This window comes from Erythrolamprus reginae, chromosome 2 (assembly GCF_031021105.1).
Source record: "Erythrolamprus reginae isolate rEryReg1 chromosome 2, rEryReg1.hap1, whole genome shotgun sequence".
In the NCBI taxonomy this organism is placed as follows: Eukaryota; Metazoa; Chordata; class Lepidosauria; order Squamata; family Dipsadidae; genus Erythrolamprus; species Erythrolamprus reginae.
The window spans coordinates 40,388,868-40,408,888 of record NC_091951.1 but is presented as its reverse complement, the minus strand read 5'-3'; the positions used below and the strand labels follow the sequence as shown (position 1 = coordinate 40,408,888).

Genomic DNA, 20,021 nt, shown 5'->3' with positions numbered 1-20,021 from the left:
CTTATTGGGCATGCGCAACTACGCCAAAGCCCTTTCTTCTTTCGAAGCCGAACGCTTCCCGCCCTTTTGTAATTCACGACATTTCCCAGAAGCCTTTGTGCCACGAAACCGGGGGGGGAAATGCACTGAGGTAGCTTCGTTTGCTAAGAGCGACAGATTTGGAGAGGGTCTTTGCGCGGAATTGGAAAGCCGGTTTTATGGTGCTTTAATCGGTTGGACCGGGGCAATCCCAGCGCCTGAGATTCAGCCGAGAAGGGTAAAAAAGACGGATGTGGGTCCTCAAAGGTGAAGCCCAAGGAAGGAATATTAATAATAGCCTTGTATCCTGTCTGCTTTCTTTATATATATATGTAGATTGTTCTGAGTTCGGGTTTGCTGAAGTTTCCAAGCTTCGTGCTGTTGTAAAAGCTTGGAAACTTCAGCCTGATGATGGTGAATGTGATTTCACCGAAACGTCGCATAAACATGCAAAATATTACACAGGGCAAAACCCGAACTCAGAACAATCTACATACATATACCCGTGAAAATTTACGAAAACACATATATATTTTTTATATATATATATATATATATATATATATATATATATATATATATATATATATATATATATATATATATACACACACACACACATATATATATATATATATATATATAATATTTAATATATATATATATATTTAATATTAGATTTGTGCCAGTATAATATTGTTTCTATCGTTGTTGTGAGCCGCCCCGAGTCTTAGGAAAGGGGCGGCATACAAATCTAATAAATTATTATTATTATTATATATATAATATGGAATAGAATTAATATTAATAAATATTCTATATATTTTCTATTTATTTATTTATTTATTTTATGGAGTACGCAGGAATGCAGAGGATTCCCTAACAGGGTTATGCTTTGTTTTGTTTCTGTAAACTATTAGGCTCCTTCCTTATTCCACGATCAAGAGTTCATCCTCGGCCTACTAAAAGAGTGCAAGAAAAAAGAAGAAAGCTAGTTACATACATGAATCACACATGTGAGTGGATGAAAATGGAATGGTCAAAATTCATAGCCCTTTGCTACCCATGAAATTGCACCATACATACAGAGCTAGAGCACGGGTAGGCAAACATGGCTGTTATATGACATGTAGACCTCAACTCCCAGAATTCCTGAGCTAGCATGATTGGCTCAGGAATTCTGGGAGTTGAAGTCCACAAGTCATATAACAGCCATGTTTGCCTACCTGTGGGCTAGGGAGAAGACTGACATTGGGATAGGATAGGTTAGAATTAGAATTGAATTGAATTTTTATTGGCCAAGTGTGATTGGACACACAAGGAATTTGTCTTTGTTGGATATGGACACAAATTGTTTCAACACCTGCCCTCAAAACATGGCTACAGAGCACTGCACACGAAAACAATTAGACACAAGAACAGTTTTTTCCCCGAAAGCCATCACTCTACTAAACAAATAATTCCCTCAACACTGTCAACTTTTTACTAAGTCTGCACTTCTATTTCTAGTTTTTTCTCATAATTCCTATAATCCTTTTCCTCCCACTTAGGACTGTATTACTGTAACTTGTTGCTTATATCCTAAGATTTTTATTAATATTGATTGTTTCCTGATTGCTTATTTGACCCCTATGACAATCATTAAGTGTTGTACCACATGATTCTTGACAAATATATCTTTTTCTTTTATGTACACTGAGACCATATGTGCCAAAGACAAATTCCTTGTGTGTCCAATCACACTTGGCCAATAAAGAATTCTATTCTATTCTATTCTATATCCTCCCAGTGTACATAAAAGAAAAGATACATTTGTCAAGAATCATGAGGTACAACACTTAATGATGGTCATAGAGGTCAAATAAGCAATCGGGAAACTACCGTGTTTCCCCGATAGTAAGACCCCCCCGATTGTAAGACATATGGGGGGTTTCAGGGGGGTTGGCTAATATAAGCCATACCCCGAAAGTAAGACATATGTCTTACTTTCGGGGAAACACGGTACTAAAAGCGAGGGAGGCGTCGGAGCAGTTCGCGGCGCGGATAAGGACTCCTCAGCCGGCAGAGGAAGCGCGGCGGCGGCAGCAGGCTCCGGAGGGAGCTCGGGCGGTGGCGAGAAGACGGGATTCCGGGTGCCAAGCGCCACCTGCCCGCCGTTCATGCCAAGGACAGGCACCCCCAGTTCCAGCACCTCGGCCTGCTCGCCCAGCCTCTTGCCCGGCGGGAAGAGCAAAGGCGGCGGCGGGAGTAGTGGAGGCGAGGCGGAGAAGAAAGAAGCGGCGGATAGCTGGCGAGGCGCCGACTAGAGGGCTGGACCCCGCCGCTTTGCCGCCGGGAAAGGCGACGAAAGGGGCTATCGGGTCCCTTCCAATTGCCCGGCCGGCGTCGCCTTAGTCAGCAGCGGAAAAGCAAAGGAAGCAGCAGGAGAAGCGAAGTTCTTGAATGATGGTGGCGGCCCTTGATCGCAGCCGATGAGGTTCGGCTTTCTTCGCTTCTCCTGCTGCTTCCTTTGCTTTTCCGCTGCTGACTAAGGCGACGCCAGCCGGGCAATTGGAAGGGACCCGATAGCCCTTTTCGTCGCCTTTCCTGCCGGGCAAGAGGCAAAGGCGGCGGCGGGGTCCAGCCCTCTAGCCGGCGCCTCGCCAGCTATCCGCCGCTTCTTTCTTCTCCGCCTCGCCTCCACTACTCCCGCTGCCGCCTTTGTTCTCCCCGCCGGGAAAGGCGACGAAAAGGGCTATCGGGTACCTTCCAATTGCCCGGCCGGCGTCGCCTTAGTCAGCAGCGGAAAAGCAAAGGAAGCAGCAGGAGAAGCGAAGAAAGCCGATCCTCATCGGCTGCGATCAAGGGCCGCCGCCACCATTCAAGAACTTCTGCGAAAGACGCAGGAGCGGCGGCGACGGCGGAACGCTGCTTGAACCGCCCCCGCCTTCTGCTTAAAACCCTCGGTTCGTGCCTTTCCTGCCCGCCTCCACTCACCCGCGCTTCTGCCACTTCTAGATTTTATTTATTACATATTTTAAAATAAGAAATTAAAAAATTGCCCAGGACAATATAAGACATACCCCCAAAGTAAGACACAGTGGGGCTTTTGGGGGTAAAAAGATAGTAAGACACTGCCTTACTATCGGGGAAACACGGTATCAATATAAATCGTAAGGATACAAGCAACAAGTTACAGTCATACAGTTATAAATGGGAGGAGATGAGTGATAGGAAAGATGGATAGATGCAAATATCGATAAGAAGGGTCAAAACAGTTTTGTGAAAAGAAGTCTAAAGAAGACACGCCAGCATGTTCTTGCAAATATAAGATCCTTTTAGGTCTTAGTGGTTATCTAACATTTTTCTAGATCAGAAAGATCAGGGCCTCTGATATTATGGTATGCTCAAACTTTGAGAATCCAATACATATAAGCAAAACTTTTTTTAAAAATCACCATTGTTCATAGCCCTTTTTTGTATGCTGTCAGTTGTTTGTCACTGAAATAATTTAAGGTATCTTTATCACTTCATTGTTTTACCAGCATGATAAAGGACAAAGAAGCCTTTCAGAGACTGAATTTCCTATATCAGGTGAGAAAAATTTCCCGGCATAGGAATTAATTTCACGAGGCTATTTAAAATGGGGGTTGTAATCGGAAGTAACCTTTAACTATTCCTCAGTTTCCAGTTTGCTCACAAATGCATATAAAATTCATGCTTTTTCCCTTGAGTACAGTCAGAGAGCTTTTATCTATCTTCTTAGCAAGATAGTCAGCACAGCATGGTTTTTTGAATTTTTTTCCAATCCCTTTCCCAACAGTGCTTATTTTTTCATATAATACAATTGTTCACATATGTGCGTATGTCCATGTTCCTATGCTTGGAATGTGGTACACTTACATTAGTGCAGTGTTTCCCAACCTTGGCAACCTGAAGGTATTTGGACTTCAACTCCCAGAATTCCCCAGCCAGCATTCGCTGGCTGGAGAATTCTGGGAGTTGAAGTCCAGATAACTTCAAGTGACCTAGGTTGGGAAACACTGCATTAGTGTATGTGTGCATATTCTCCCCAGAGTTAAATCAGGGCATGTACCTATGTAACTGCGTGTTAGTTGCTTGGTTTCTCTGTATGTTCCTGCTGAATGCTATATATGTGAACCATGTGAAGCATAAGAGTGGACTGCATATATATATATATATATCAGGCTTGATCACATGACCAAGGCAGAGGGGTTAGGAATGGCGCAGTTGACAGAATTCTACAGGACTGTAATGTGGTGTTTTTTTCTTCTGTATTCCTCACAATCCTAAACTTGCTTTCCAACTTCTCCCTCCTCCCATTCCATGACAAATTTGATCCTGTTTTCACATAGTGATCTTTGAAGATGTGTGGACTTCAACTCCCAGAATTTTCCAGCTAATAAACCAGGGCATTCTTGTAAGATTAAAGATAGCCATATAGATTCAGATCACCAAAAGGAAGTACCGGTACCTCATCCTGACTTGCTTTGGAAAGCAATTAACTATGGGACTCATTTAACCATTTAAATGTGAGCCAGCATTGTGCAGCAGCTGCCAAAAAAGCCTACACAGTTCTAGGCTGCATTAACAGAGGGATAGAATCAAGATCACGTGAAGTGTTAATACCACTTTGTAAGGCCTTGGTAAGGCCACACTTGGAATATTGCATTCAGTTTTGGTCGCCACGATGCAAAAAGGATATTGAGACTAGAAAAAGTGTAGAGAAGAGCCACAAAGATGATTAGGGGACTGGAATCTAAAACACATGAAGAACGGTTGCAGGAACCAGGCATGGCTAGTTTAATGAGGGGGGGACATGATAGCAGTGTTCCAATATCTCAGGGGTTGCCACAAAGAAGAGGGAGTCAACCTATTCTCCAAAGCACCTGAGGGTAGGACAAGAAGCAATGGGTGGAAACTAAACAGGGAGAGAAGTAATTTAGAACTATGGAGAAATTTCCTGACATTTAGAACAATTAATCAGTGGAACAGCTTGCCTCCAGAAGTTGTGAATGCCCCAACACTGGAAGTTTTTAAGAAGATGTTGGATAACCATCTGTCTGAAGTACTGTAGGGTTTCCTGCCTAAGCAGGGGGTTGGACTAGAAGACCTCAAAGGTCCCTTTCAACTCTGTTGTTGTTATCATCATCATCATCATTATTATTATTATTATTATTATTATTATTATTATTATTATTTGACTTCCAAGGGAGATTGCCCACAGTACAAAAGTCATAATGATGAAATAATGAATGTAACCCTCCCCAAAGTGGGAATCACCAAAGATGAGCCTCATGCCCAAGTAGTAAGAATTAACAAAGACTTTCTCACAAAGATATGGTCTTTCAGGATCTGGCCGATCAATGTCTTATAGTAAAATAAGACACCTCCTTTAGTGATCACATTATGCTACTCGAGCTCTGACATCTGTCCCAAGAAAATTGATGTAGCTTTTAAAATTCTCTCTAAGATTCCTTACATGTTTTACAACCAAGGCCTTACTAGGATCAGGATGATTCTCTGTAAGAACCATTTGTTTCGATGTATAAGATAACTTTAGCCTGGATATCTCTGGGAGGTGATAAGAACATTTTTATTTCTTACACAGGCAGCGCATTGTGTGCTCGCCCAAAACCCAAATAACCAAGAGTTGGCTCGTTTCTACTGTCACACCCAAAACAACATCAGCCGGCGGCTCGTCTTGAGACAGTGAGTAGCCATCATTTGAGGGAGGTGGTTACAAGCAGGGTGTAATTTCTAGTATTACAATACTATTTCCAGTCTAGCAATAAATTAGATTAGATTAGATTAGATTTATTGGATTTATATGCCGCCCCTCTCCGCAGACTCGGGGCCACTCACAACAATGGTGAAGAACAGTACATAGTAACAAATATAATATTTAAACATCTAGATTACAGTTTTAGATTAAAAAGTCCAAAAAAGAAACACCAATACAGTGGTACCTCAAGATACGAACCCCTCGTCTTACGAACAACTCGTGATACGAACCCAGGGTTCAGAAAAATTTTGCCTATTCTTACGAACTTTTTTCGAGTTACGAACCAGCGTTCGGAGACTGCTGGGAAGCCGCGCGGCTGTTTTAAAAGGTAACAGCCGGGCGGCGGGGCTTCCCAGAAGCCTCCCGAACGCCGGTTCGTAACTCGAACAAAGTTCGTAAGAGGCAAAATTTTGCTGAACCCCAGGTTTGGTTTGGGAGGTTGCTGGGAAGCCCCCCAGGCCGGCTGCGACCTTTTAAAACACCCGCGCCGCTTCGCAGCTGTCTCCCGAAGCCGAACGCGGAAGTTCGGCTTCAGGGGACAGCTGGGAAGCGGCACGGGTTTTTTAAAAGGTCGCAGCCGGCCTGGGGGGCTTGGCAGCACAACCCCGAACTTTTGCCGAACTTTTGGGGTTGGGGGGGTGCTGGGAAGCCCCCCAGGCCAGCTGCGACCTTTTAAAACACCCGCGCCGCTTCGCAGCTGTCTCCCGAAGCCGAACACGGAAGTTCGGCTTTAGCATTCGGCTTCAGGAGACAGCTGGGAAGCGGCGCGGGTGTTTTAAAAGGTCACAGACGGCCTGGGGGGCTTGCCAGCACCCCCCCGAACCCCGAACTTTTGCCGAACTTTGGGGTTCGGGGGGGTGCTGGGAAGCCCCCCAGGCCGGCTGTCACCTTTTAAAACAGCCGCGCGGCTTCCCAGCAGTCGCCGAAAGCCGTTTTTTTGCGGGGGGTTTTTTGGTTGCACGGATTAATTGACTTTACATTGTTTCCTATGGGAAATAATGTTTCGTCTTACGAACCTTTCATCTTACGAACCTCCTCCTTGCACCAATTATGTTCGTATCATGAGGTATTACTGTATATAAAAAACAACACACAATCGATTCATACACAAAAACTACATGGGCAAGGGGGAGATGTTTCAATTCCCCCATGCCTGACGGCAGAGGTGGGTTTTAAGAAGTTTACGAAAGGCAAGGAGGGTGGGGGCAATCCTGATCTCTGGGGGGAGCTGGTTCCAGAGGGTCGGAGCCACCACAGAGAAGGCTCTTCCCCTGGGTCCCGCCAGGAACATTAGGAGATCTTTGCAAGGTAAACGAGTCTCTAGAGGTCAGTGATGGCGAACCTATGGCATGAGTGCCACAAGTGGCACACGGAGCCATATCTGCTGCCACGTGAGCTGTTGCCCTAGCTCAGCTCCAACGTGCATGTGTGTGCTGACCAGCTGATTTTTAGCTCACACAGAGGCTCTGGGAGGGCGTTTTTTGCTTCCAGGGAACCTCCAGGGGAGTAGGGGAAGGTAGTTTTACCCTCCCCTGGCTTCAGGGAAGCGTTTGGAGCCTGGAGAGGGTGAAACACAAGCCCACCAGAAGTTGGGAAACAGGCCGTTTCTGGCCTCCGGGGGAGGGGGAACTGTTTTTGCCCTCCTCAGTCTTTGAATTATGGGTGTAGGGCACTCGCACATGCACAATAACACACACGCACTCTCTTTTGGCACCCAAGGGGGAAAAAGGTTCACCATCACTGGTTTAGAAGAACTGGGTGGTTTTTGGTTGCTATCCTATTTTGGACGCGAACTCAGCAATTCTGTTCATACCTCTCATGACAGCACAACTTTGCTAACCAAAATGTTACGTTTGGTTAGGTTCATATATTGCAGTGAGCCACAAGGAAACTCGCATATCCGATTAAGGCAAAAATTAGAGTCTTCCCTTACCAAAACCACATTATAGCTTATCTTGATACGAACACCCTGTCAGTGTGTGGTTGCCTATAAACAGCATGGATAGCCTTCAGTGGACAAGGGTAATTGAGTGCTGCAAATTCATCGGTCACCTGATTTTGTGTGCAGGGACCCTTCGGTGAAAAGGACCATCTGCAAATCCTGCTTCTCTCTTCTCATTCCTGGAGTCAGCTCAACTGTACGCCAAAGAAGTCAGTATTACATTCTAGTCCTCTTTTGCAGTGTGGCTTGGATGCTCCTTGGTGTTATTCTTGCTCTATTTGCTTGCTTGCTTGCTTGCTTGCTTGCTTGCCTGCCTGCCTGCCTGCCTGCCTGCCTGCCTGCCTGCCTGCCTGCCTGCCTGCCTGCTTGCTTACTTACTTACTCAATTTTTATGCCACCCTTCTCCTTAGACTCAGGGCAGCTTACAACATGTTAGCAATAGCACTTTTTAACAGAGCCAGCATATTGCCCCCACAATCCGGGTCCTCATTTTACCCACCTCGGAAGGATGGAAGGCTGAGTCAACCTTGAGCCGGTGATGAGATTTGAACCGCTGACCTACAGATCTACAGTCAGCTTCGGTGGCCTGCAGTACAGCCCTCTACCTGCTGCGCCACTCCGGCTCATACTTACTTACTTATTAATTTGGATTTATATGCTGCCGAAGGACTCTGGGTAGCTCACAGCCAAATACAAAAAAAAAATGCAGTATAAAACCACTAAAAACAATTCAGACAATTCTAGAACAGGTGTCAGCACCCTGTGGCTCCAGAGCCGCATGCGGCTCTTTGGGCCCTCTACTGTGGCTCCCTTTTGGGTGATCCCACTTCTGGCTGGCCCCTCCCTTCTCCCTTCTCTCCCAGTCACTCCTCCCCTGGCGACCGGGTTGTGTAATGGAGTAGCGGCCAGGGCAGGGACAGAGAGATACATATAGAGAGAGGAGGAGAGAGAGAAAGATATAGAGAGATACAAAGAGGGGGAGGAAGAGGGAGTGAGAGAGAGTGAGAGATGTCAAAAGGGTTTTGTGATTCCTGGTGTTTTTTTAACAACCAGTTCTCTGCACTAATGACAGAAGGAATGACACTAATGACAGAAGGAAAAGGGGGGACATGATCGAAACATTTAAATATATTAAAGGGTTAAATAAGGTCCAGGAGGGAAGTGTTTTTAATAGGGAAGTGAACACAAGAACAAGGGGACACAATCTGAAGTTAGTTGGGGGAAAGATCAAAAGCAACATGAGAAAATATTATTTTACTGAAAGAGTAGTAGACCCTTGGAACAAACTTCCAGCAGACGTGGTAGATAAATCCACAGTAACTGAATTTAAACATGCCTAGGATAAACATATATCCATTCTAAGATAAAATACAGAAAATAGTATAAGGGCAGACTAGATGGACCATGAGGTCTTTTTCTGCCGTCAGACTTCTATGTTTCTATGTTTCTAATGACAACTGGGTGGGTGTGGCTTGGGAGTCATGTGACTGGTGGAAGTGAGTGACATTGAGTTGGCCACACTGTGGCTAGTATCTTTCTTAGACTTTTCAAATGTATAATTGTTATTTTAGATTATAACTATTAGATTTGTCATTATATATTGTTTTTATCATTGCTGTAAGCCGCCCCGAGTCTACGGAGAGGGGCGGCATACAAATCTAATAATAATAATAATAATAATAATTATAGACAATAATAATTTCCACCTCATGCAACCACCCCTCCCCAATTCCCACAGAACTATTCTAATTGTGGCAGGCCAAACTCAAAATGACGGCTTGAGACTGACAGTGATCACATAACCCTGGGACCCACATCAAAAAAACGCACAACAGTTGCCAAATGTCTGAACTTTGATCATGTGACCATGGGGGTCCCTGCAAAGGTCGCAAATGTGAAAATTGGCCATGAGTCATTTTTTTTTCAGTGCTCTTCTAACTTCGAAGGGTGAACTGTTGTCAGCCAAAGGCGAGCTGTTAGTGGGAAGGGAGGGCAAATCTTCTGCTCTGGGCTCCTTGGTGAGGTGATTTTGTTCTTCCGTGTTTCCAACCAGAGCGCCGTCATCAACGTTGGACTGTCGTGCAGTGCCTGAACTGTGGCCTAAGCAAGCGTTTCCTCAGTAAGCCCGACTACAAGTTGTGGTCGGAGCAGCCTGAGGCATTGCTGGAGAATCAGACGCCTGCCGGTGCAGCCGCCAAAGGTAAACCAAATGCACGGACATTGTTCTCTCTTGAACAAGGGTATCAAACTCAAAGCCCAGGGGCCGGATGCGGCCTGCGGGGTGCTTAAATCTGCCCCCCCTGGAAATAGGAGAGGACCAGCCCACGGTGCTTCTGGCAGACAAAAATGCCAGCAGGGTGTTGCAGGAGGCCACCCAGACCGAAAACAGGGTGCAAGGGGGCACATGAGCCCCCCCCCCATGTTCTGTTTTGTCCGGCAGCATGCTACAGGAAGCATTTATCCCGTATATCCCTCTCCCAGGCCTCTCCAGCTCTTGAAAAAAATCCAGTAATTTCCCGAGGCGTCAGAACCTTTCTAGGAGCCTGAGGCGGGTGAAAATGGCCTTCCTTCCCCACCCCCTGAAGATCTTTTAGAGGCCAGAAACGCCCCATTTCCCGACTTGAAAACAGCCATTTTGGGCCTCCGGAGGGCCTCTGGAGTGGGGAGGCTGTTTTCGCCTCCCCCAGGCTCCTAGAAAGGCTCTGGATCTTGGGGAGAGCAAAAAACAGGCCTTCCCCACCCCCTCTGGAGTATGGAAACAACCTGTTTCCTAACTTCTAGTGGGCCCAGAAGGCCCAAAAATCAGCTGGCCGGAGCTTGCGTGCCCATCTATATGGCTCATCGTGCCACTTGCGTCACACATGCCATAGGTCTGCCATCAGTCTTCTAGATGGATTCCTTGTTCTAGATGAGCCAAGGAAATGATTTGAGTTGCAACTGGGAGGAAGGAGAGGAATTACAAAAGATAAAGAGAAGGGACAATTTGCATAGAATTTGCATGGAGAAGGGACAATTTGCATAGAACTATTTATGGGACTGTCTTCTGCCACATACCTCCCAGTGACCATTTAGAGCCCACAGAGTTGGCCTTCTTCGGGTCCTGTTGGCTGGACAATGCTGATTGGCCGGACCGCATGAGAGGACCTTCTCTGTGGTGGTGCTGCTCTCTGGAATCAGCTGCCCCTGGAGACCCGCACTGCCACCACCTTCCTGGCCTTCCAGAAAGCCGTTAAAACCTGGCTCTGCGATAGGCCTGCTTTTGTTGAGCAAGGCCATCTAGCTCCAACCAAGAAGAGCGAATGATTATATTTTTAGGGGTTTTTAACTGTATTTTATTGTTTTTACTTATTGTATCAATCTGAGTATTGTATTGGCAGTTCTGTGTTAGCAAAAACTTCAGAAGAGAAGGATTTAGGGGTAGTGATTTCTGAGAGTCTCAAAATGGGCTAACAGCGTGGTCGGGCGGTAGGAAAAGCAAGTAGGATGCTTGGCTGCATAGCTAGAGGTATAACAAGCAGGAAGAGGGAGATTGTGATCCCGCTATATAGAGCGCTGGTGAGACCACATTTGGAGTACTGTGTTCAGTTCTGGAGACCTCACCTACAAAAAGATATTGACAATATTGAACAGGTCCAAAGACGGGCTACAAGAATGGTGGAAGGTCTTAAGTATAAAACGTATCAAGAAAGACTTAATGAACTCAATCTGTATAGTCTGGAGCAATGTTTCCCAACCTTTTTGGAGCTGCGGCACATTTTTCATATTTTCAAAATCCTGGGGAACATTGAAGGGGGGGGGGGGGGCTAAAAAAAGTTTGGACAAAAAAAATATCTCTTCCTCCCTTTCGCTCTATTTCTCTCTCCCTCCCTCTTTCTCTTCCTTCCTTTCTCTCTCCATCCCTCTTTCTCTCTCTCTTACTTCCTCTCTTTCTGTCTCCTCCTTCCTCTCTCATCTCTCTTTCCTTCCTCTCCCTCCCTTTCTCTCTTTCCTTTCTCTCCCTTTCTGTCTATCCTTTCTATCTCTCACCCCTTCTCCCTCTTTCATTCCCTTTCTCTTCCTCCCTTTCTCTCTCATTCCTTTCTCTCCCTCTTTCCTTTCTATCTTTCTTTCTTTTTCTCCCTCCTTCATATCTTCTTTCTCTTCCCCCTTCCTCCCTCTTTCCCTTCCTCCCCCTCCCTTTCTCTTCCTTTTTCTCTATCCTTTCTACTTACTCTTTCTTTCTCTCCCTCCTTCATTCAATTTTCTCTCCCTCCCTTTCTCTCTCTTTCCTTTCTCTCCCTCCCTTGTTCTCCCCTGGGGCTGCCTGTGCCTGCCCTGCACCACCCAACACGGACGGACAGCCCCCGGTCGTCGGTTCGTCGCCCCCCCCCCCCCACAGAGGGAGATCAGCCACTAGGGGGAAACCGGGCTGGCGGGGGGCGGCGAATCCACCTCCCCACCCGGGTGGAGGGAGATCGGGCTGGCGAGGGCGGTGGATCTGCGTCCCCCAGCCGCGCGGAGGGAAATCGGGCAGGCGGGCGGGTGGCCGCGGTTCCCTGCGCACCCCTGGAAAAGGGTGCGCAGGGGGCATTTTGGGGTGCGTTGGCGGTGCGCAGCCTACAGGGAACGGGGCCGCTGTAGCCGGCAGCCTGTTTCCGCTGCCATTGCCCTCCCGCTGGGCCCCAAAGGACAATTGTTGCCACCCCCGCCAGGAAAGCTCCAGCTGGGCGGGGTGCTGCCGGTGGCTCCGCCCTGGAGCTCTTGCTCGCCGCTGCCATCCCCAGCAACTGCCTGGGGCCGCTGCAGCCGTCACCCCGCCCCCCCCTCTCCCCGCTCCCACCGCCAGTGCCCTCCCGCGGGGGCCCCAAAGGACACTTGCCGCCGACGCCAGGGAAGGCGGGGAAAAAGGCGCGAAGAATGAAGCTCTCCTTCTTCCTGCCTTCCTTCTTTGGGGCCCAGCAGGAGAGCGCCAGAAACCGCGGCATCGGGCTAGGGAGCCGGGAGGTCGGAGGCACCGCAGTGCCCCGCCCAGCTGGAGCTTCCCTAGCTTGGCGGCACACCTGGCGGTGTCTCGCGGCACACTAGTGTGCCACGGCACACCGGTTGGGAAACGCTGGTCTGGAGGACAGAAGGAAAAGGGGGGGACATGACCGAAACATTTAAATATGTCAAAGGGTTAAATAAGGTTCAGGAGGGAAGTGTTTTTAATAGGAAAGTGAACACAAAAACAAGGGACACAATCTGAAGTTAGTTGGGGGAAAGATCAAAAGCAACATGAGAAAATATTATTTTACTGAAAGAGTAGTAGATCCTTGGAACAAACTTCCAGCAGACGTGGTTGGTAAATCCACAGTCACTGAATTTAAACATGTCTGGGATAAACATATATCCATCCTAAGATAAAATACAGGAAATAGTATAAGGGCAGACTAGATGGACCATGAGGTCTTTTTTCTGCCGTCAGTCTTCTATGTTTCTATGTACGTTGCCCAGAGTCCGGAAGGGGTTGGGCAACCTATAAATCTATTATATTAAATTAAATTAAATTAAATTAGAAACATAGAAGACTGACGGCAGAAAAAGACCTCATGGTCCATCTAGTCTGCCCTTATACTATTTCCTGTATTTTATCTTACAATGGATATATGTATTTTATCTTACATGTATTTATGGATATATGTATTTTATCTTACAATGGATATATGTATTAAATTAAATTGAGACAAGAGAAGGGCAGGTAGCTGTTTAGCAACTGGCACCCACAGACTTGTCTTGAAACCTTCTTCTTGTGTCCCATTTTTAGGCCAGACTCCCAATCCAGCACAAGAGCCACACAAGGCCTCCCAAATGGGAAAGGCAACAGTCCTGAGTTCCAGTCCTGCAGCCGTCTTGCTTCTGAGGAGATCACAGCGGGCACCCAGTCAATAGGAACAAAGAGCGGGAAGTGAAGATTGTTTCATTTCCAAGCAGGCAATTGGCTATAGCCCAGAAGTGAACCCCCTGCCCTGGATGGAAGAAGCCAGCAAGATGACATTAAGGACAAGAGAAAGTAAAAAAAAAAAAAAACTTTCCAAAAGTTCAATTTGCTACTTGAAGAACTTCAATGAGCTGAGGTCTTAATTTTAGGATAAAGTTGGCATGTTTGCTGATCTAATCCCTTAGGTGTTTTATGAGTTTTTAAAGTTTTAATATGATTATTTTTGACGTGTTTAATTATTTGGTTTTTTTGCTGTCCAATATTGAAGTCATTTCTGGCGAGACGGGCACAATCTAATACATAATATAATAAACACATATTATAATAAATAATCTATCACATAATCTAATAAATAAAATATACATTGTACAAGTAGAGCAGGGCGACTCAAGGCCTGGGGCCCAAATCCAGCCTGCGGGGGTGCTTAGATCTGGCCTGCAGGGCTGCCCTGGATACAGTGAAAGACTGACTTGTGGTACCTCTGCCAGCAAAAACTGACTTCAGGAGAGCCGCGTGTGGATCCTCCCAACCTTCATTTATGCTGGCAGAGGGTTGCAGGAGGCCATCACAACTCAAGAGCCCATTTTTCTCTGGCAGAACACTCGGGGCCTCCACAGGCGCCCCCGACATGAGTGACGTCAAGTTGGCCATGCTTACCCTGGCCATGCCCACTCTGCCCCTCTCCCCCCCCCAAAAGTCAAACACAACCCTGATGCGGCCTCAATGAAATTTGAGTTTGACACGTCTGAACGGGAGACACAGAAGAGCAGCTTACTTGACTTCCAGTTGTGCCGCGGAGCGAGGTAGGAGGCGGAAGACAGGCTCGTCTTCATAATCCAATCTGATCAGAGGCTGGGAGACCCTTCGAGGGGTGGGAAGTCTGAAGGACTACGCGTGAAGAAGAGAGGCATCCCTGGAATCGCTGTGGTGGGAGGCAGCTATCCAATAAAGGAAGGGATTGTCTCCCTAACCCAGCCCTGAATTGCCCATGAGTGTTTTTCCCAAATATGGCGGGCACAGAGCTCTGGCGGGCTGCTTAGAAAGAAAGCTGATTAGACCGAGTGTTCTGCCTTGGTCTGTGTTTATGGAGATGCCAGATTTCCAATAAGAAAAGACAGCCCAGAGAGAGGGGATTCGAAACTGTGTCAGCAATAAAGTATTGCAGGGAAAGTGTTTACAAAAACGCCGAAGGAGAAGCAGAGACTTTTTGACAGACGGTTTAAAAGCGGAAACGAACTACAAAGGGGGAAATAAATATTGATATGGACTTATACTGAAAGAATTCCTAATTGGTGGGCTCTTGAATTGCAGATCTTAGAAGAATAAAGATTTACAGAGACTGAGAATTCAAGCAGAAACTAAGCGAGGAGTTGGAGCCTGAGAGAGAAAAAAAACCTTTTTGGTTAGACTCCATAGCGGATTTACTTACTCGATCCCCCTAACCAGAGAAACTGCTGACGAATTGTTATTCGGACTATTAAACCAGCAAAAGAAATAGTCATACATTTGGACTCTTTTTTTCTGATAAACTCTGATGTACCCTGAAATTGATTAATAATCACTTAAATATACTGTTGCATATCATTAATGGTAAAGTGTAATTAGTAACACGAATAATCTCTTTATATTTTACAGAATATTTAAGTTATTTAAGATATATAAGACCTATATATTGATATAAACTATCTTATCTTTGGGTTTTTTCTGTTAAATACTCTTCTTTCTATATTCGACCTATTTTTATACATTCTATACAGTTCTTATTGATTATAGATTTGTTTTTGTTGCTTAGATAAAATATTTAATATTAAAGAAGTGGTAGATATTTTGATAGATTGTTGAATAATATATATATATATAATATAAATAAGGTTTATATTAGGTCAGTTTATTTACAAACAAGAAAAACTGATAATATTTCAGTTGGTTTAGACTGATTTCAAACTTGTTATTGTTATTGTAGCCATTTCACTGATTATTTTTGTCTATCCTGTTCCAAATTACCATTCAATATTATTTTGTATGCTATTTCTAAACAGTCTACAGTTAATATTGATTATTGTGCGAGGTTTAAATGGTACAGTAAAAAGGAAAATCTTTGCAAAGTTGGCTAAACCAAAAAGTGATATTATATTAAGGAAAATGAAAACAAATACTTAGAATATCCAAAATTGGGCAAAGGGAATATAGCATCTACAGGGAAAAAAAGGAGTGGCGATATACATTAAGAACAATATAGAAAGCAGAGAAATATATAAAGATCCAAAAGTGAGAATTCTGATAATTGAATTTAAAATAGGAAATACAAATGTTTTGCTTGTAAATATCTATGCTCCAAATAAAGATCAAAGAATTTTATAAAAAGTTATTAATAAAAATTGTTCAAACGGAACATTAAAAAAATTGTCTAGTTGGAGACTTTAATGGGATTGTAGATGGGAAAAAAGACCGTACAGGAGAGAAAAAGAAAAAAACATGGAAATCTACTCTTCCCAATGTCTTTTTTGACATGGTAGAAAAACTGAATTTAATAGATTTATGGAGGACCCTCCACCCAAGAACAAAGCCATTCACATTTTACTCTAATCCTCACAAGACATTTACTAGAATAGATATGGCATGGATATCTAGGGAACTCAGTAAAAATACTGAAATAATAGAAATAACCCCTAATATATGAATTAAAAGAAAACATTTCAAAGTTCCAAACTGGCTTTCAACCATGGAAGCTATGCCCTACCCGAACACATTTGACAGAAATAAAATTTTAAAATACAGTGGTACCTCTGCTTAAGAATTTAATTTGTTCCGTGACCAGGTTCTTAAGTAGAAAAGTTTGTAAGTAGAAGCAATTTTTCCCATAGGAATCAATGTAAGAGCAAATAATGCGTGCAAATTCATTAGGAAAGAAATAAAAGCTTGGAATTTGGGTGGGAGGAGGAGGAGGAGAGTCGCTGCCCAGAGCGAAGAGAGCGTTTCTTTTCTCTGGATGCTGGCAGAGGTTTATCCCCTCTCCAAGTGCCCAAAGAAAGGAAAATGCTTTGTTCACTCTGGACTGCCAAAACCTCCCTAAGCACCACCGAAAGGCTCCTCTGGCAGCCCAGAAAAGCCCGAGATGGCCGGGATTAAAGAGGGAATGGCAGGAAACTGGCCGGGCCTTCGTGTCGCTCTCAAATTTCCTGGGAATTTTTTCCGGGCTCAGGTTCTTAAGTAGAAAATGGTTCTTAAGAAGAGGTAAAAAAATCTTGAACACCCGGTTCTTATCTAGAAAAGTTCTTAAGTAGAGGCGTTCTTAAGTAGAGGTACTACTGTATAAAGATATTTTAGATAAAAACGGGAAATTAAAAGATAGGGAAGAATTAAACAATCAAAACATGGAAATAGATTGGTGGCCATATGCCCAGATACAATCCCATTACAAAGCAGATATGAAAGATACTGGAACTGAAACTGAATCCAGCACACACCTTGCCTTTCGTAAACTTCTTAAAACCCACCTCTGTCGTCAGGCATGGGGGAACTGAGACATCCCCCCCCCCCTGCCTATGTAGCTGTATGTATGATATGTTTGCGTGTATGCTTTTTTATATAGGGGTTTTTTAGGCTTTTTAATGTAAAATTGTTGTTTTAAACTTTAATATTAGATTTGTTACTATATATTGTTTTTATCATTGCTGTGAGCCGCCCCGAGTCTGCGGAGAGGGGCGGCATACAAATCTAATAAATAATAATAACAATAACAACAACAACAACATTAGAGAAACTTCTGACAGGCCCGGAAAACAAGAGTCTATCTAAAGTTTACAATTATTTATTACAACATGAAAGAAATGAACTGGTTAAAGGACCAATGATAGCCTAGGCCCTGTTGTGGTTGGCTCTGGGCCAGCTCCTGCAACGGGGAATTTAGATGTTGGCTTAGGGCAGTCCTCAGGTTCCCAGAGACTTGTCTTACTGCCATCAGCTTCAGACAGTGAGGATTCCTTGCCAAGGTTAGACACTGGGGAAGAAGAAGAAGAATCAGATAGATGGATGCAGCCAGCCCATTAGTTAATGACCCCATTAGTGGGTCATTGGACTCAGAGGAGGAGGATTGGTGGATAGATGCCAGAATGCGCAGGCTCATGGCTAGAAGGGACAAACTGTAGGTATCATTGGAGATAAGGGAGAACACCTGTGGCTGGGGCAATTAGGCTAATGGGGCTGCTGATAAATTGCTAGTATTGCAGAGAGCGTGTGAGGGAGAGTATCCATTTGGAGAAGGAGACGTGTTTGCATTTTGTTCCTGGCTTTCCACAGACTCTTGGGGATATTTCACAGCTAAGTAAAAACCTGTGGACTGACTGGAAGAGGTCTGGCTGTGACGCTTCCACAGCTGCTCTTATCTGTTTTGTTTGTTTTTGTTCTCGCAACTTTCAAGGACTGTTATCTGTAATTTGCTCAGTTTAAAGTGCATGTGCACAGCTTTATTTTGGATAAACGGCTTTTCTGTTTACTTTACAACAGCGTGTGTGTTTGAATTTACATTTCTGACTTAATTGGGGCTCGTAATGTGAAGCCCGGCATAACAGGCGCAAAACATAATATTCACTTAGAAGATTGGGAGCACATTTGGAACAGAAATCTTAAATTATCAAAAGCATTAGCATACAAAGAAAATTACTATAAAATGTGTTATAGATGGTATTTGGCTCTTACACAATTGGTGAAGATATTTCCAAATTTAAATCTGACCTGCTGGTAGTGCAAAAAATAATTGGGCACCTTCTTTCATATGTGGTGGTTGTGCCCTGACACAAAAAGATTTTGGACTATGTTGTGGTTGGCTCTGGCCCAGCTCCTGCCCCAGGGAATGTGGAGGTGGATGCAGGGGAAACTTCAACATGTCATAGGCCTGTTTTATTGCCGACAGAGTCAGGTAGTTCAGTTTCCTCGGACAAAGAAGAAGGTGGGAGTGACTTGGAAGATGGAGGCTTGGCACACAGCCCAGGAAGCCAATCTCCATTATCTTCGGTCGATTCGGATGCGGAAGTCTTGGACCCACGCAGGCGCAGAGTTATGCGTAGAAGAGACCAATTGAGGACATAGTACAGGAGATAAAAGAGGCCACCTGTGTTTGGGTGGGGCTCCAGTAATTAGAGCTGCTGATATGAATAGCAGTGGGCTGGCTTGGCCGTTATGGAAGATTACCTGATCGTTGTTTCTTCAGGATCGTGCCTTGCTGTTTCCGGACTTTGTTTGTTGATTTTTCACGACTTTGAAACCAAAGCAGAGCAAAGTGTGTGTGTGTTTCACTTCGTGGAAGAAGAAGGGCTGTGACGTTTCTTCACAGCTGCAAACTAAGTACTTAAAGACTGATTAAGGGAATTGTACAGACTACCTGGTTGTTTTGGGATGAGTGCTCTTTGCAATACAAAAAGGGTGCTTAGTTTATTTTGAATTTTGTGATAAAGAACATTGTTTTGAATTTTCAAACGTGTGTGTCTGAAATTTGTACCCTTGAATTTTCGGGAGGTTCCGGCAGAACAGACTAGGATACACAAATGGATACAGGAAATTACCCATCTACAAATAGAATTCACACCGGAACTTTTCCTCTTAGGAATATTCAAGAATAACTATACTAAGAGCACTAAATACCTTATACTTCATAACACCACAGTGGCTAGGATTACCTTTGCCCAATTCTGGAAAGATTCGGGACACACACAAACACACCCGAATATGCATATGCAAAGAAGCCAAGTCTTGCGCAGGCGCACACCCGACAGTCACACAGTGCTGCGCATGCAACCTCACCAATAACAGTGATGGGGAACCCTCGCATGATTCCAACCACTGCGCCACTGTGACTCATGATGATGGCAACTCACTTTTCATTTCTTGATTGTTGACATCTCTTCCCTCCATTTCTTGACTTCCCCATCATCTCTCCAATGCAGGGAGCTGGATGATATCAGTCAGTTTTCTGACTGATAAAATCTGGTTTCAAGCAGTATTAGTCACTTGGACACAAATACTTGGCTATTATTAGTCAAATCTGGTTTCGAATAGTATTTGTCACCTGTGCAAGTGGGAAATTGGGCAATTGCTGTCACCTTTCTGCCTGGCACAACTATCAATCTACTGTAGCTTCTCCAGTCTTTCTGGGGAAACCTGCTTGCTCAACAGCAAATTCTCAGACATGCCTCATCTTGTGTAGGCATTTTACAGAAAGACCTCGAGTTATGACTATCATGGGGCCTGCCATTTACGTGATCAATCTGATTTTACAACGTTTCTGTGGTATGAATGCTGCAGTCATTAAATGAAAGCCGTGG

At 44.6% G+C, this 20,021-nt stretch overlaps 1 protein-coding gene across 3 annotated transcripts; it reads left to right on the top strand.

Annotated features, from left to right (window-relative positions):
- Positions 1-77: 77 nt before the first annotated feature.
- RPP21 (ribonuclease P/MRP subunit p21) lies at positions 78-14,389 on the top strand. Of its 3 annotated transcripts, none has more exons than XM_070735685.1 (7): positions 78-256; positions 939-1,034; positions 3,543-3,591; positions 5,630-5,730; positions 7,872-7,954; positions 9,799-9,945; positions 13,528-14,389. In XM_070735685.1, exons 3-7 carry the CDS (start codon positions 3,544-3,546, stop codon positions 13,650-13,652), a joined length of 504 nt encoding a protein of 167 aa, XP_070591786.1. In that variant the 5' UTR covers positions 78-256; positions 939-1,034; position 3,543; the 3' UTR covers positions 13,653-14,389. The 3 variants fall into 3 exon arrangements, with proteins under 3 accessions (XP_070591786.1, XP_070591785.1, XP_070591783.1); XM_070735684.1 differs by having other exon boundaries at positions 78-271; XM_070735682.1 differs by having other exon boundaries at positions 78-285.
- Positions 14,390-20,021: the final 5,632 nt, after the last annotated feature.